We start from the raw sequence: 13,986 nt of genomic DNA on the forward strand, positions 1-13,986 counted from the left end.
AGACTGCGGGCGATTCGTAGTTAAGGATTTTAGGGATGCTTTCACTTCAGATCTTATTAAAGATCACATATTCCTGGAAAGGCTCCGTGACTCCTCTGCCACCAACTTATCAATACATGGGGAGCATAACGGCTTAGAATAGGAGGAAGCTAGGGGGACCTTACATCCTGCACACTCCTTATGCTTCGTCTTTGAGGCCGCTTTTTTGGGGGGCTTTGCCACCTACACAAATCAAGCAGATAACACCCCATTAATAAAAAAGGATATATCTCACCACCTTCTTTAGCCCCCACTCCTCAGGACTGGTACCGGACTCGCGGGCCTTGAGGGTTCCAGGGGTTCGGCGAGTCCGTCTGCAGGCTCTGACATCTTGCTGACCGCAAAGAGCCTCTTCAGCACCACACTGTGTGCCACATCAGCCGGCTGGGTTCCCCCCCTCTGCCCCATTTATATTTTAAAAGACGCGCCAGGGCACACATCGGCGCTCAACCCAACTTCCGGGTCAAGCCCCGCCCCCCCCCACGTCGGGGCATGCGCAGACACCCCCTCCCGACGCCGACAGGAAGACGGGCAACCCGGGAGCAAGGAGGGAAGCCGTCTGAACACGGCCACAGCGGCTCCCTCAGGCCAGCGCCGGAATGTGGGGGAAGAGGCCCAGACTGTAGGCAGCAGCCCCGGAGAGCCTGACGCCACCTGGGGGAGGCCACCCACCGGATAAGAACCTGGGCCTTCCCCCGGCTGTAGGTGAGAACCAACGTGAAATACAACGTGAGCTTCCCAGAGACTTCCTATCCGGAGGACAGGAAACCTGAACTGGTGCTTGGTGGGGGTGTGAACCTTTTATCTTCTCAGGTTTCCTGTCCCGGATGGGAGGTCCCTGGTCGCATGGGGTGCAGTCATGGGTGAGGGGAAATCTGAGATAGGAGATGGGTTAATACGATCAATGCATACAACAACTATTAGGTATACAGATCAGGCAGCGGCCATGATGCTTCCTCCCCCAGTGATCCCGGTCACTGCAGCAGCTGCTGACTCTTAGAGCCCAAGATCAGCTCTGCAGTGAAGCTCCAGGGGCTGTATCCTCCCTGGAACCGGGACCAATAGGACATCCATGTGTAATGATAATGGACCCTCTGTACACAGCGCATGCGCCATGACTGGGGGAGAACTCCAGCACTGTATACGGACCACACATGGAGGGGTGACGCAGGCTGAGCCAGAAGAGGAGGCGACGTCGGTGGAAGGGCCGTCATTTTATCATCCCCGCCATGTTTTGGGGGAGGCGAGTGACTGAACTTGGCAGTGGGATTCCTCTCTCCATGATGGAGGATATATAGCATGGGATTGCAGCATCTGCAGGGTTAAATGGCCAGGATCCATAGAGATGAAGCATATCAAGTCAGATGTGAAGCCCCCCAATCATAGATGCTAGACATCATCCCACAGGACCCCATGACCTGAGAGACCACCCCACACAAGCCAGCAGGAAGGAGTCCAGAGGTTTATTACAAAACATTTATTAAAAAAAAAAAAAAAAAAAAAATCACAAGATAAAAAGTCATAAAACCGAGAATAAGACGAGAGACAGGACAGCAGAGAAACTGCAGGAACCAGCCCACACGAGTCCGTTCACCCCAGGGGCCACATAGCTCCAGGCCCTGATCTGGAAGCTGTTCTCCAAGATGTGGAAGACATGTCCACCCACCGCAGGATAAGCGCATCTTGTCCAGATCCTCTGAGGTCAGGATGCGATGTAGGACGTCTGGCCTGAGGTATGGACCCTGCAGAACTCCTGACCTCCGCTGGCCTTGTTCCTGCACGGCTGGCCGGCCCTGGTGATGGCTTGACAGAACTGACGTGGAGACATTGATGACACCGACCTGTGCAGGAAACAAGGAGCAGGATGACCATCCAGGAGCATACAGCGCGCCGCGGCGTCTCCTGCTCCAGACCATACAGCGCGCCGCGGCGTCTCCTGCTCCAGACCATACAGCGCGCCGCGGCGTCTCCTGCTCCAGACCATACAGCGCGCCGCGGCGTCTCCTGCTCCAGACCATACAGCGCGCCGCGGCGTCTCCTGCTCCAGACCATACAGCGCGCCGCGGCGTCTCCTGCTCCAGTCACTAGGGGCAGACTGGGAACTAAAAGTGGCCCCATGTTGCAAGCGGGTCCAAATTGATGGAAGACAGGGCAACATAATTAGGCAGGGCCAGCAATACCATAGTGCAGAGCAATATACCGCCCCAGAAGAATCAAATACCACCACCTGTGCCACAGTAATCAACTGTATTGAATTCAGGAGGACACCTGCAGCTGCTGGTTAGGTGCAAAATCTAATCCATTCGTTATGAACCTGGCTGGCCCCTCTGAGGCATCGGCCCACCGGGAAATGTCCCTGTCGGGTCTATGGCCAATCCCCACCTGGAGCATCCCCTGCCTCATCACATCTGCCACTCCACTCGCACAAGTCTGGCTCCTCGGATGCTCTGTACTCACAGGTTACTGCAGACTGAGGAATCCGGACTTTGAGGTTTGGACTCCAAAGCATCGAACGCTGCCCCCAAGTGTCGCAGAGGAATTCTGTCAGTCGCCCCCTGTAGGTAGAGAGGACAACACGTCAATGTTTGCAGTCCCTGCGACTAATGCGGATAAATCTGTAATCACTTCTTGTGCTCCAGACTGCGGCTCCTCTGCATCCTCCGAGCATCTGGTGTGCCTGCTGTGGCCACTAGGTGGCACCCTCTACAGCTGCATAAGGCTCCTATTGATCTGAACAGGAGCTGCACACAGATCGCCCTCTAGTGGAGGCATCAGGAAGCGGAGATTGCCGGTCTGGCCTGATGAGGGGTCTGACATCTGTCTTCTAAATCTAGTCCTGATCTCCGAGCACTCACCAGCTTCAAGGGGCTGTCGTGTCCCCGGACGGACTTGGAGATGCTGAGCCGGCGCAGTTTCATGGCGGGGGTGGACTGCTGCGGGGTCCTCATACACGGCTGCAGCTTCCAGTCCAGATGTGCAGGAGACGCCACAATGGACACATCTCCAACCAAAGACTCATTACCCAGCACAGAATCATCTGGAAGAAGAAAATCATCATCCACAAGGCAATGCAGCTGCTGGCAGCCAGCAGAACTACGAATACAGCTCTGAAGACCTGAGATACAAGAGAAGCAAAGAACGACAGGTGCAAAACCCACATGTGAATCACACAGCAGCCACTTCTCACCCATGTAGCTGTCGTCCACCAGCTGCCTCAGCTCCGCCTTCAATAGGGTGTCGTCCTCCACCCTGAAAACAAAAGACAAGAGGGCGTGACCCGGATACAAGATCAACACACTCCTCTCCTGAAACACTCTGTGCTGCTGTGCTTACTTTTCAGGAGTTGAGCTGTATAATCCTGGGTCCTTCTCTTTGGAAGGCAGGTGCAGAGGAGCGGGAAGCGCAGGGGGCACCTTCCGGGTCTTCACCTTCACAAGGCAGCGAATGAAGCTCAACAGCACCCAGTGACCTGCGAGGAGGGGCGAGAAACGGCAGATGGAGGGTGAAACTAGCTTTATGAGACAGCGCCACAGTGGGGCAGCTCCCCAATCCACCAGCAGAGGGCGATCTCACAAGTGTAAAGCACATATAACAGCATTCCATCCAGTCACCAGCAGAGGGAGCTCTCATCCATGTAGGGCAGCAGTCACCAGCAGAGGGCGCTCTCACACATGTAGGGCAGCAGTCACCAGCAGAGGGCGCTCTCATCCATGTAGGGCAGCAGTCACCAGCAGAGGGAGCTCTCTCATCCATGTAGTGCTGCAGTCACCAGCAGAGGGCGCTCTCACCCATGTAGGGCAGCAGTCACCACCAGAGGGCGCTCTCACCCATGTAGGGCAGCAGTCACCACCAGAGGGCGCTCTCACCCATGTAGGGCAGCAGTCACCACCAGAGGGCGCTCTCACCCATGTAGTGCTGCAGTCACCAGCAGAGGGCGCTCTCATCCATGTAGGGCAGCAGTCACCAGCAGAGGGCGCTCTCACACATGTAGGGCAGCAGTCACCAGCAGAGGGCGCTCTCTCACACATGTAGGGCAGCAGTCACCAGCAGAGGGCGCTCTCTCACACATGTAGGGCAGCAGTCACCAGCAGAGGGCGCTCTCTCACACATGTAGGGCAGCAGTCACCAGCAGAGGGCGCTCTCTCACACATGTAGGGCAGCAGTCACCACCAGAGGGCGCTCTCACACATGTAGGGCAGCAGTCACCAGCAGAGGGTGCTCTCACACATGTAGGGCAGCAGTCACCAGCAGAGGGAGCTCTCACATGTAGGGCAGCAGTCACCAGCAGAGGGTGCTCTCACACATGTAGGGCAGCAGTCACCAGCAGAGGGCGCTCTCACATGTGGGGCAGCAGTCACCAGCAGAGGGAGCTCTCTCATCCATGTGGGGCAGCAGTCACCAGCAGAGGGAGCTCTCTCATCCATGTAGGGCAGCAGTCACCAGCAGAGGGCGCTCTCACACATGTAGGGCAGCAGTCACCAGCAGAGGGCGCTCTCACACATGTAGGGCAGCAGTCACCAGCAGAGGGCGCTCTCACACATGTAGCAGCAGTCACCAGCAGAGGGCGCTCTCACACATGTAGGGCAGCAGTCACCAGCAGAGGGCGCTCTCACACATGTAGGGCAGCAGTCACCAGCAGAGGGCGCTCTCACACATGTAGGGCAGCAGTCACCAGCAGGGGAGTGCTCCTCTGGCTTCTCCACTCACCCCCCACAGCACACGCCAGTAACACGGTAAGTGACCGGAATCCGAGGGACGTGTTGTGGTTGAGCTCAGACAAGGCGTTGAGGACGATCAGGACCAGGAGGAGCGCTCGAGAGAAGCCGGGGGTCTGCAGGAAGGTCATCAGCAGGGCCAGGAGAAGGAAGTAAGCGCCATGTAGTACACACGTGTAGATGGCGTTCAGGTTCCCACCTGTGAACAGACGCGGTGAGGGTGTCAGTGGGTGACAATCAATAGGGTCGCCATTAGGGTTATGTCCCCCCTTCAGAGTGGGGGCGCCCCAGTATGGTGATGGTACCTGCCCAGCTGATGAAGCCCTGGATGTAGCTGAGCCGGTGCTCCACAGTGCGGTGCATGTGCTCCATGGCGTACAGCACGGTGCTCAGGCTCCTGTTCATACGCTGCAGCTTCTCCATCAGCGAGGTGTAGTACAGCGCGCTCTGGTTCTGGTGGGTCAGGAACAGCGCCAGGTTGGACTCTGCAGACACCAGAGAACAGCAGCGGTCACTGACCCGGAAAAAACGGCGCCGTCTTCACCCTGCAGCTTCCTAATAGACTTTCTGCTTCCATTTCTCACCATTTTCAATATCTCTGCTTGCCTTTAGGACTTTTTTTCTTCCAGAGGCATATAATCCGTTACAATGTATCAGCGCAGACAACCTTCTGGGAGCAGCACCACTCTCCTCCAGGCTGCTCCTACATACACTGACACACTGCAACAGACCCTCAGCCTCACAATATGAACACAGATGCTTCCATTCACCGACAGAAAGCAGATTATGTAAAACAGTCTATTCAGCACCTCACCTTTAACCCCTTCCTGCCCTGTGCCACACATTTACAGGGCTGGTAGGTGGCGACCAGGGCGACTTACCCATCTTGGAGTAGACGTCATGAGATCTGGCCCGGACCTCAGCCAGATCGGCCAATATGGCGGCGTGTTCCCGGTGCAGCGCCACATCCCGATCCATCAGGTGACCGCTCACATTCTCTAGAGGCCACAAGAGAAGATTAATACGACTGCGCAGTAATACTCCCATCAGAGGCAGAATAGGAGTATTACTCCACACCCAAAGCTGCCGCCTCTGCTCCTCCAGTGAAGCGGACTACAACTCCCAGCAGCCACACCAGGAGGAGAGCCACAGAACATTTCCTGATATTACTGTGGCTCCCAGCCGCTATAAAACTACAACTCCCAGCATCTTTGCAGGACCCTGCCGCCTGCTTGTCATCACCAGAAACCCCATTTCCCAGCAGGGCTGGCCGTTTATGCTGGGAGTTGTAGTCTCCAAACAGATCTCTGGTGCGGAGCATTGTGGGAGATGTAGTCTGTGCCGTGCAGCAGGGCTGCTGTGAGGTGCCCAGTACCCATCTTCCGGGTGATGCCCTCGATCATGTCGGCCACCAGGTGATGCCCGCTGGCGATCAGCGCCTTCTCCTCGGCCAGCAGCTCCAGGTTCCCGCCGATGGCGCCCTCCATCTTCTCCTGGTTGCTCTGCAGCTGCTCCTGCTGGTTAAGGAGGTGCTGCTGGCTGCTCTGCACCCGCTGCAGGGACTCCGAGGTCAGCTCCTTCAGCTCCTCCTGCCCATCCTACGAAGAGAGGCCAACGTCACGCGTGTCCACCGCCATCCATACAACTACAACTCCCAGCATTCCCTGCCAGCCAGGGGCCACCGGAGAAACACAAAGGACAAGCTAACAAAGGCCTGGAACTTCTTACAGCTGAGGGTCTGTTACAATGTATCCATCCGGGACACAGCAGCAGCAGACTGCTCTCTCCTGCCTGACTGGATACAATGCCATCAGGTGACTGGCGGGGGGCCTAATCCCATCCCCCGATCCAGTCATGTGCCCCTCCACCATCGTTACCTTCAGCATCTTCATGGCCTCCAGCTGGTTCATTGCCGTTGACACCAGGGTGTTGACCGTCAGCTCCGTCCGCCGGCGGAAGTGCAGCTGTCGCGTGGCGTAGCAGACTGAGCGCGCCCGGTTGCTGACAATATGGTAGGCATTCCAGGTGTCGGGGTCCATGGGCGTCGTGCAATCTGCAAGGGTCTGCGCAAGGACAAAGCATCAAATCACCTGGACTGAACCTCCATCTGCTCATTCTGAGCCTCCTGGTTCATGAATGAAATGCCAGAAGTAAAGACCGACACGTAACATTTATGCATTGAGGTTTGGATTCCCCATCTCTGCTGTCAGTGTATAGCCCTGCTCACAGCTGAGGCTTTGTTTTAATGTGCCCGGTGCAGACCACTCACCATGTCCGCAGTACAGGGGTACGTCCTCCGCCCCTCCACTTCTGCCTGGCAGTTGAACAGCGACACCCCAAGTTTTGCGATCTCCTCTTCAGACATGTCCGTGCAGGACTCCCTGAGCTGACTGACCACCTGGAAGAAGACACGGCTGCCTTATACTCCACTCACCTCCAGAGCTGCAATCACTAATCAGTTAGCTCTCAAGCAGCAGAGCCTGACGACCTCCATGCTACTTTAGGGTTGTGTGACCACACAGAGGCTTCAATGGACACAACTTGTCTGCAGCTCTGGATGTGACTGGAGTACATTGACATTATCACATGTGCTGGTGAAGGACACAAGAGCTTGCAATCTAGAAAGCAAAAAAATGGTGCAGGATGACTACCCCCACCATCCGCACCTTGTAGTGACAGCTGTCCAGAGGAGAAAGCTCCAGGTGTTTGGCCTCCGCTAAGAACTTCTCATCAGTTGTGGTCATCTCAAACGGGGCGCTGGGGAGAGACTGGGGGTCCGGGGCCGGCTCCTTCTGGTGTGCAAATGAGCCACCGGACGACCTGCGGTTAAACCAGCCGAAAAACGCCCCGCTCCGGGCAAGAAGGCTGAAGGCGACGAGGAGCAGCAGAACAGGGCGGCCTGGAGACATGGTGAGACCTGGCCGAGAGAAGAGGGGGAAACTGACCCCAAAAGCTCTGTCATAAGAAACAATACACAGCATCGCCACAGGAGGTCAGTATAATAGGTGCAATACACAGCATCGCCACAGGAGGTCAGTATAATAGGTGCAATACACAGCATCGCCACAGGAGGTCAGTATAATAGGTGCAATACACAGCATCGCCACAGGAGGTCAGTATAATAGGTGCAATACACAGCATCGCCACAGGAGGTCAGTATAATAGGTGCAATACACAGCATCGCCACAGGAGGTCAGTATAATAGGTGCAATACACAGCATCGCCACAGGAGGTCAGTATAATAGGTGTACAACATAGCATCTCCACAGGGGGCAGTATAATAGATGTAATACACAGCATCTCCACAGGAGGTCAGTATAATAGATGTAATACACTGCATCTCCACAGGGGGGCAGTATAATAGATGTAATACACTGCATCTCCACAGGGGGGCAGTATAATAGATGTAATACACTGCATCTCCACAGGGGGCAGTATAATAGGTGTAATACACAGCATCTCCACAGGAGGTCAGCATAATAGGTGTAATACACAGCATCTCCACAGGAGGTTTAGCATAATAGGTGTAATACACAGCATCGCCACAGGAGGTCAGTATAATAGGTGTAATACACAGCATCGCCACAGGAGGTCAGTATAATAGGTGTACAACATAGCATCTCCACAGGGGGCAGTATAATAGATGTAATACACAGCATCTCCACAGGAGGTCAGTATAATAGGTGTACAACATAGCATCTCCACAGGGAGCAGTATAATAGGTGTAATACACAGCATCTCCACAGGAGGGCAGTATAATGGATGTAATACACAGCATCTCTACAGGCGGGCAGTATAATAGGTGTAATACACAGCATCTCCACAGGAGGGCAGTATAATAGATGTAATACACAGCATCTCTACAGGCGGGCAGTATAATGGATGTAATACACAGCATCTCTACAGGCGGGCAGTATAATAGGTGTAATACACAGCATCTCCACAGGAGGGCAGTATAATAGATGTAATACACAGCATCTCTACAGGCGGGCAGTATAATAGGTGTAACACCGCATCACTAAAGGAGAACAGTATAATAAGACCAGAGGGCAAGGTGTGCAGTACCGCTCTATTACCGCAGTACGCCAGGACAGGCCTCCGTTACTTCCTCTCACCTGCAGACTCTGCTCAGTCTGTAACAAATCTCCCGCGCCGACATTTCTTATAAAAGATCGCGTCAGTGACGTCACACGCCCCCAGTAGCCAATCCCCGTGCCGCAGAGAGCTGCGCACCGCCTACCTATACTCCATGTGACTCAGGCTCCGCCCACTGTACAGCAGCCGGTGAGGAGAATGGCGGCGGCGGGCCCGGTGCGCGGGCTGAAGGTGGGATGTATCGGAGCCGGGAAGATGGCGCAGGGCGTGCTGGGCGGCCTCATCCTCGGCGGTAATGGCTGCGGTTTCTGCGCCCATGTTGCTGTCTGCTCCGTAGTGTAACTGACGCCGGTTCTGATTGTGTTTCAGGGAAGGTTCCGGTTCAGGACATCACGGTGAGCGCCCCGAGCGACACCAACCTGCAGTACTTCCGGGTGAGGCGGCTACCGGCCGGTGCGGCCCTTACTGGGCTGTCCCCCATCGCTCCCGGTTCACACTGTGCGTTTCCTCTGCAGGATCGCGGCTGTAACACAACTCACTCCAACATCAGCGTCCTGTACGAGGCGCGCGTCCTCTTCCTGGCCACCAAGCCGCACGTCCTGCCGCAGGTCCTGGTGGAGATCGCCGCCGCGCTGACCGCCGACCACCTCCTGGTATCGATGGCGGCCGGGGTGTCGCTGCAGACCCTGGAAAAGGTGAGGGGTGGTAGTCACCGATGTAGCCCTGCATCCCGAGAGCTGTGCCTAGAGAAGTGCGCACAGTGACTGCAGCTCTGGAGGTGACTGGAGAAGTGCGCACAGTGACTACAGCTCTGGAGGTGACTAGAGAAGTGCGCACAGTGACTGCAGCTCTGGAGCTGACTAGAGAAGTGCGCACAGTGACTGCAGCTCTGGAGCTGACTAGAGAAGTGCGCACAGTGACTGCAGCTCTGGAGCTGACTAGAGAAGTGCGCACAGTGACTGCAGCTCTGGAGGTGACTAGAGAAGTGCGCACAATGACTGCAGCTCTGGAGGTGACTAGAGAAGTGCGCACAGTGACTGCAGCTCTGGAGGTGACTAGAGAAGTGTGCACAGTGACTGCAGCTCTGGAGGGCACTAGAGAAGGTGGCACAGTGACTGCAGCTCTGGAGGTGACTGGAGAAGTGCGCACAGTGACTGCGGCTCTGGAGGTGACTAGAGAAGTGCGCACAGTGACTGCAGCTCTGGAGGTGACTGGAGAAGTGCGCACAGTGACTGCAGCTCTGGAGGTGACTGGAGAAGTGCGCACAGTGACTGCGGCTCTGGAGGTGACTAGAGAAGTGCGCACAGTGACTGCGGCTCTGGAGGTGACTAGAGAAGTGCGCACAATGACTGCAGCTCTGGAGGTGACTGCGGCTCTGGAGGTGACTAGAGAAGTGCGCACAATGACTGCAGCTCTGGAGGTGACTAGAGAAGTGCGCACAATGACTGCGGCTCTGGAGGTGACTAGAGAAGTGCGCACAGTGACTGCAGCTCTGGAGGTGACTAGAGAAGTGTGCACAGTGACTGCAGCTCTGAAGGGCACTAGAGAAGGTGGCACAGTGACTGCAGCTCTGGAGGTGACTGGAGAAGTGCGCACAGTGACTGCGGCTCTGGAGGTGACTAGAGAAGTGCGCACAGTGACTGCGGCTCTGGAGGTGACTAGAGAAGTGCGCACAATGACTGCAGCTCTGGAGGTGACTAGAGAAGTGCGCACAGTGACTGCAGCTCTGGAGGTGACTAGAGAAGTGTGCACAGTGACTGCAGCTCTGGAGGTGAGTAGAGTAGTCCCCACAGTGACTGCAGCTCTGGAGGTGAGTAGAGTAGTCCCCACAGTGACTGCAGCTCTGGAGGTGAGTAGAGTAGTCCCCACAGTGACTGCAGCTCTGGACGTGAGTAGAGTAGTCCCCACAGTGACTGCAGCTCTGGAGGTGAGTAGAGTAGTCCCCACAGTGACTGCAGCTCTGGAGGTGAGTAGAGTAGTCCCCACAGTGACTGCAGCTCTGGAGGTGAGTAGAGTAGTCCCCACAGTGACTGCAGCTCTGGAGGTGAGTGGAGTAGTCCGCACAGTGACTGCAGCTCTGGAGGTGAGTAGAGTAGTCCCCACAGTGACTGCAGCTCTGGAGGTGAGTGGAGTAGTACGCACAGTGACTGCAGCTCTGGAGGCGAGTAGAGTACGTTGCACCCCGTTTTGTGTACACAGTGACTGATTTCCACCTTGTGTCCTCAGCTTGTTCCCCGCGGGGTCCGAATTCTCCGTATGTGCCCCAACCTGCCGTGTGTGATCCAGGAGGGGGCCATGGTGTTCTCCCGGGGGCCCGGGGCCGGGCAGGAGGAGGCCGACATGCTGAAGGATCTTCTGTCTGGATGTGGGATGTGCGAGGAGGTCCCTGAGTCCTACATGGATATCCACACCGGGATCAGCGGCAGCGGGGTGGCATATGTACGTCTGGGGGGGGGTTAAATACCGTTACCTGGCTGCCGTCTTCTCCCCTCGGGCCGCCGTCTCTCCCCCTCTCCCCCCCCCCCCCCCCCCCCCCGGGCCGCCGTCTCTCCCCCTCTCCCCCCCCCCCCTCGGGCCGCCGTCTCGTCCCCCCCCCTCGGGCCGCCGCCCCCCCCCCCCCTCTTCCCCCCCTCGGGCCGCCGTCTGGCTGCGGTCCCCTCTCCGGCTGCCGTCTCCCACCCCTCACTCACTAGTATACACTTCCCGTCTGTCTCTCCCCAGGTTTACCTGTTTGCGGAGGCTTTGGTGGAAGGGGCGGTGAAGATGGGGATGCCCAGCGCCATAGCGAGCCGCATTGCTGCCCAGACATTGCTGGTGAGTCCTTGGCACCATGCGTCACTTCATCCTGCACCCACTGTACCGCATTTTCCTGTCTAAGGCCTCTTTCACACTTGCGTTGTCCGGATCCGTCGTGCACTCCATTTGCCGGAGGTGCCCGCCAGGTCCGGAAAAACGCAAGTGAACTGAAAGCATTTGAAGACGGATCCGTCTTCGAAATGCTTTAAGTGTTACTATGGCAGCCAGGACGCTATTAAAGTCCTGGCTGCCATAGTAGTAGTGGGGAGCGGGGGAGCAGTATACTTACAGTCCGTGCGGCTCCATGCGATCACGTCATCCATGGGCGTGGGGCGCCCTGACGTCACTCTGGAGCGCCCGGGGAGCCGCACGGACGGTAAGTATGCTGCTCCCCCGCTCCCCGCTACACTTTACCATGGCTGCCAGGACTTTAGCGTCCCGGCAGCCATGGTAACCATTCAGAAAAAGCTAAACGTCGGCTCCGGTAATGCGCCGAAACAACGTTTAGCTTAAGGCCGGATCCGGATCAATGCCTTTCAATGGGCATTAATTCCGGATCCGGCCTTGCGGCAAGTGTTCAGGATTTTTGGCCGGAGCAAAAAGCGCAGCATGCTGCGGTATTTTCTCCGGCCAAAAAACGTTCCGGAACTGAAGACATCCTGATGCATCCTGAACGGATTTCTCTCCATTCAGAATGCATTAGGATAAAACTGATCAGGATTCTTCCGGCATTGAGCCCCGACGACGGAACTCTATGCCGGAACAGAACAACGCAAGTGTGAAAGAGGCCTAAAAGGAAGAGCCTTGTTTTGTGAATGGAATGCTAGTACTACAGTGCAGACTGACATGCAGCGTATCTAGCTGCTTCCTGACAACTCCTGTGTGTTCTGTATCGTTGTCAGCCATTTTTTGTTTCCTATAGGGAGCCGCGAAGATGATGCTGGAGACTGGTGAGCACCCGGCGAAGCTGCGCTCTGATGTCTGCACCCCCGGCGGGACCACCATCCATGGCCTCCATGAGCTGGAAAGGGGGGCTCTGAAAGCCACAGTGATGAACGCGGTGGAGGCCGCCACCAAACGGGCGAGAGATCTGGACAAGCGCTAGAAGCGAGGGCGGGCACAGGGACCAAAGGAACTGACTGCAGGGACTGGGGCATGGCGCCCGCTTCTGGCATGAGGTTCTGCCTGCCGGACGGTGCCACGTCCTGACTGTAGAGCCCGTGGATGGCTCATATGGGACCAAGGATCGGGGAATCTTAAAGGAATACTCCAGCATAGAAAAGCCTATTTCTGGCTTGTGTCAGGCTCCGCCCCCTAAACCCATAACTAGGCTTAACAGCAGTTTCTGGAGTGTTCCTTTGAGGTGCCCACCCTGTATATCTCACAGGTCACTAGTGACCCCTCCTCCAGCTCAAGAGACTTGTGTAGGTGGAGTTCCCCTTTAAAGAAGACTTCAGAAACGCAGCTGGATCTTATTGGGAACAAGTAGTAAATTCAGTTCCTGATCTATTTTCTGCTTGCTGTCAGTGAATGGAAATATTCCTAGTCTTCGTTTAGAAACTAAAACTTTGTGCTGCCTCCACAGCTGATGGTTCGTGTCAGTGTACGTGAATATTTTTCTTCAGCTCGATGGGGACACTTGGGTTTTTCTGGCAGTTGTCCGGGTAGGTTACATGTTCTTACAGGAGTGTCACCTACCGCCATCAGGCATACACGCGGTCATATAGCTCTGCTGCCAGGATCTTCCTGAGGGCCCCAGTAATGTGCTGCCTGTGTATACGGGGCCTGTAGAGGACGCTGCGCATCATGGGATGGGCAGGAAACCGCGCCCTATACCTACCCGCAGGCTGCACCATGCTGACGGGCGCTGTGTGGGTTTGACAGCAGAACTGAGGTGGTCTGCCCGGGATCCCCAGGAATCGGATCCAGTATCGCACCGTGCCCGGGCAGGGGAGTCGGTCACTGAGCGAGCAGACGGGGGGCGTTCAGCGCCCACCACAGCTACGAAATCCTGTTCATAGATTGGGAGTCGCCCAAAACGTCAGGCGAACTAAAGACCTCTGTCCACTATGCAGATTGCTGTGCCTACTTCATCTACAGCCAGGCAGTACTATCTGTACCTATTTCATCTACAGCCAGGCAGTACTACCTGTACCTACATCATCTACATGGAGAGAAAACAAAGCAGTACTATCTGTACCTACATCATTTACAGGGAGGCAGTACTATCTGTACCTACATCATTTACAGGGAGGCAGTACTATCTGTACCTACATCATTTACAGGGAGGCAGTACTATCTGTACCTACATCGTTTACAGGGAGGCAGTACTATCTGTACC

General features: G+C 55.8%; 2 protein-coding genes and 1 long non-coding RNA gene across 12 annotated transcripts; 2 read left to right on the forward strand and 1 right to left on the reverse strand.

Annotated features, from left to right (window-relative positions):
- Nucleotides 1-1,639: 1,639 nt before the first annotated feature.
- On the reverse strand, nt 1,640-9,131 carry LOC121001538 (protein brambleberry-like). Of its 2 annotated transcripts, none has more exons than XM_040432644.1 (13): nt 8,995-9,131; nt 7,421-7,671; nt 7,024-7,152; nt 6,632-6,817; nt 6,130-6,352; nt 5,636-5,752; nt 5,060-5,239; nt 4,747-4,953; nt 3,373-3,508; nt 3,227-3,288; nt 2,895-3,076; nt 2,497-2,594; nt 1,640-1,880 (listed from the first exon to the last, which is right to left on the reverse strand). In XM_040432644.1, exons 2-13 carry the CDS (start codon nt 7,661-7,663, stop codon nt 1,742-1,744), a joined length of 1,902 nt encoding a protein of 633 aa, XP_040288578.1. In that variant the 5' UTR covers nt 7,664-7,671; nt 8,995-9,131; the 3' UTR covers nt 1,640-1,741. The 2 variants fall into 2 exon arrangements, with proteins under 2 accessions (XP_040288578.1, XP_040288577.1); XM_040432643.1 differs by having other exon boundaries at nt 8,870-9,007.
- PYCR3 (pyrroline-5-carboxylate reductase 3) lies at nt 9,003-13,239 on the forward strand. Of its 3 annotated transcripts, none has more exons than XM_040432662.1 (6): nt 9,003-9,141; nt 9,219-9,283; nt 9,365-9,544; nt 11,076-11,288; nt 11,571-11,663; nt 12,568-13,239. In XM_040432662.1, exons 1-6 carry the CDS (start codon nt 9,048-9,050, stop codon nt 12,748-12,750), a joined length of 828 nt encoding a protein of 275 aa, XP_040288596.1. In that variant the 5' UTR covers nt 9,003-9,047; the 3' UTR covers nt 12,751-13,239. The 3 variants fall into 3 exon arrangements, with proteins under 3 accessions (XP_040288596.1, XP_040288598.1, XP_040288597.1); XM_040432664.1 differs by lacking the exon at nt 12,568-13,239 and adding an exon at nt 12,433-12,525 and having other exon boundaries at nt 11,571-11,720; XM_040432663.1 differs by having other exon boundaries at nt 9,008-9,141; nt 9,219-9,244.
- LOC121001542 lies at nt 9,753-10,657 on the forward strand. Of its 7 annotated transcripts, none has more exons than XR_005779085.1 (4): nt 9,753-9,822; nt 9,979-10,185; nt 10,239-10,359; nt 10,397-10,555. It is a non-coding gene; the product is annotated as an uncharacterized LOC121001542 (long non-coding RNA). The 7 variants fall into 7 exon arrangements; XR_005779082.1 differs by having other exon boundaries at nt 9,790-9,900; XR_005779084.1 differs by lacking the exon at nt 9,753-9,822 and having other exon boundaries at nt 9,907-10,185; nt 10,239-10,347; nt 10,426-10,657.
- Nucleotides 13,240-13,986: the final 747 nt, after the last annotated feature.

This window comes from Bufo bufo, chromosome 5 (assembly GCF_905171765.1).
Source record: "Bufo bufo chromosome 5, aBufBuf1.1, whole genome shotgun sequence".
Classification (NCBI taxonomy): domain Eukaryota; kingdom Metazoa; phylum Chordata; class Amphibia; order Anura; family Bufonidae; genus Bufo; species Bufo bufo.

Coding starts and splice junctions, on each gene's coding strand:
- LOC121001538 (XM_040432644.1), bottom strand. CDS start 7,663: ATGTCTCCAGGCCGCCCTGTTCTGCTGCTCCTCGTCGCCTTCAGCCTT. Junction 5,240..5,635: donor TGACGTCTACTCCAAGATGG/GTAAGTCGCCCT, acceptor TGGTGTCTGCAG/AGTCCAACCTGGCGCTGTTC. Junction 3,077..3,226: donor GGTGGACGACAGCTACATGG/GTGAGAAGTGGC, acceptor TTCTTCTTCCAG/ATGATTCTGTGCTGGGTAAT.
- PYCR3 (XM_040432662.1), top strand. CDS start 9,048: ATGGCGGCGGCGGGCCCGGTGCGCGGGCTGAAGGTGGGATGTATCGGA. Junction 9,284..9,364: donor CCAACCTGCAGTACTTCCGG/GTGAGGCGGCTA, acceptor TTTCCTCTGCAG/GATCGCGGCTGTAACACAAC. Junction 11,289..11,570: donor GCGGCAGCGGGGTGGCATAT/GTACGTCTGGGG, acceptor GTCTCTCCCCAG/GTTTACCTGTTTGCGGAGGC.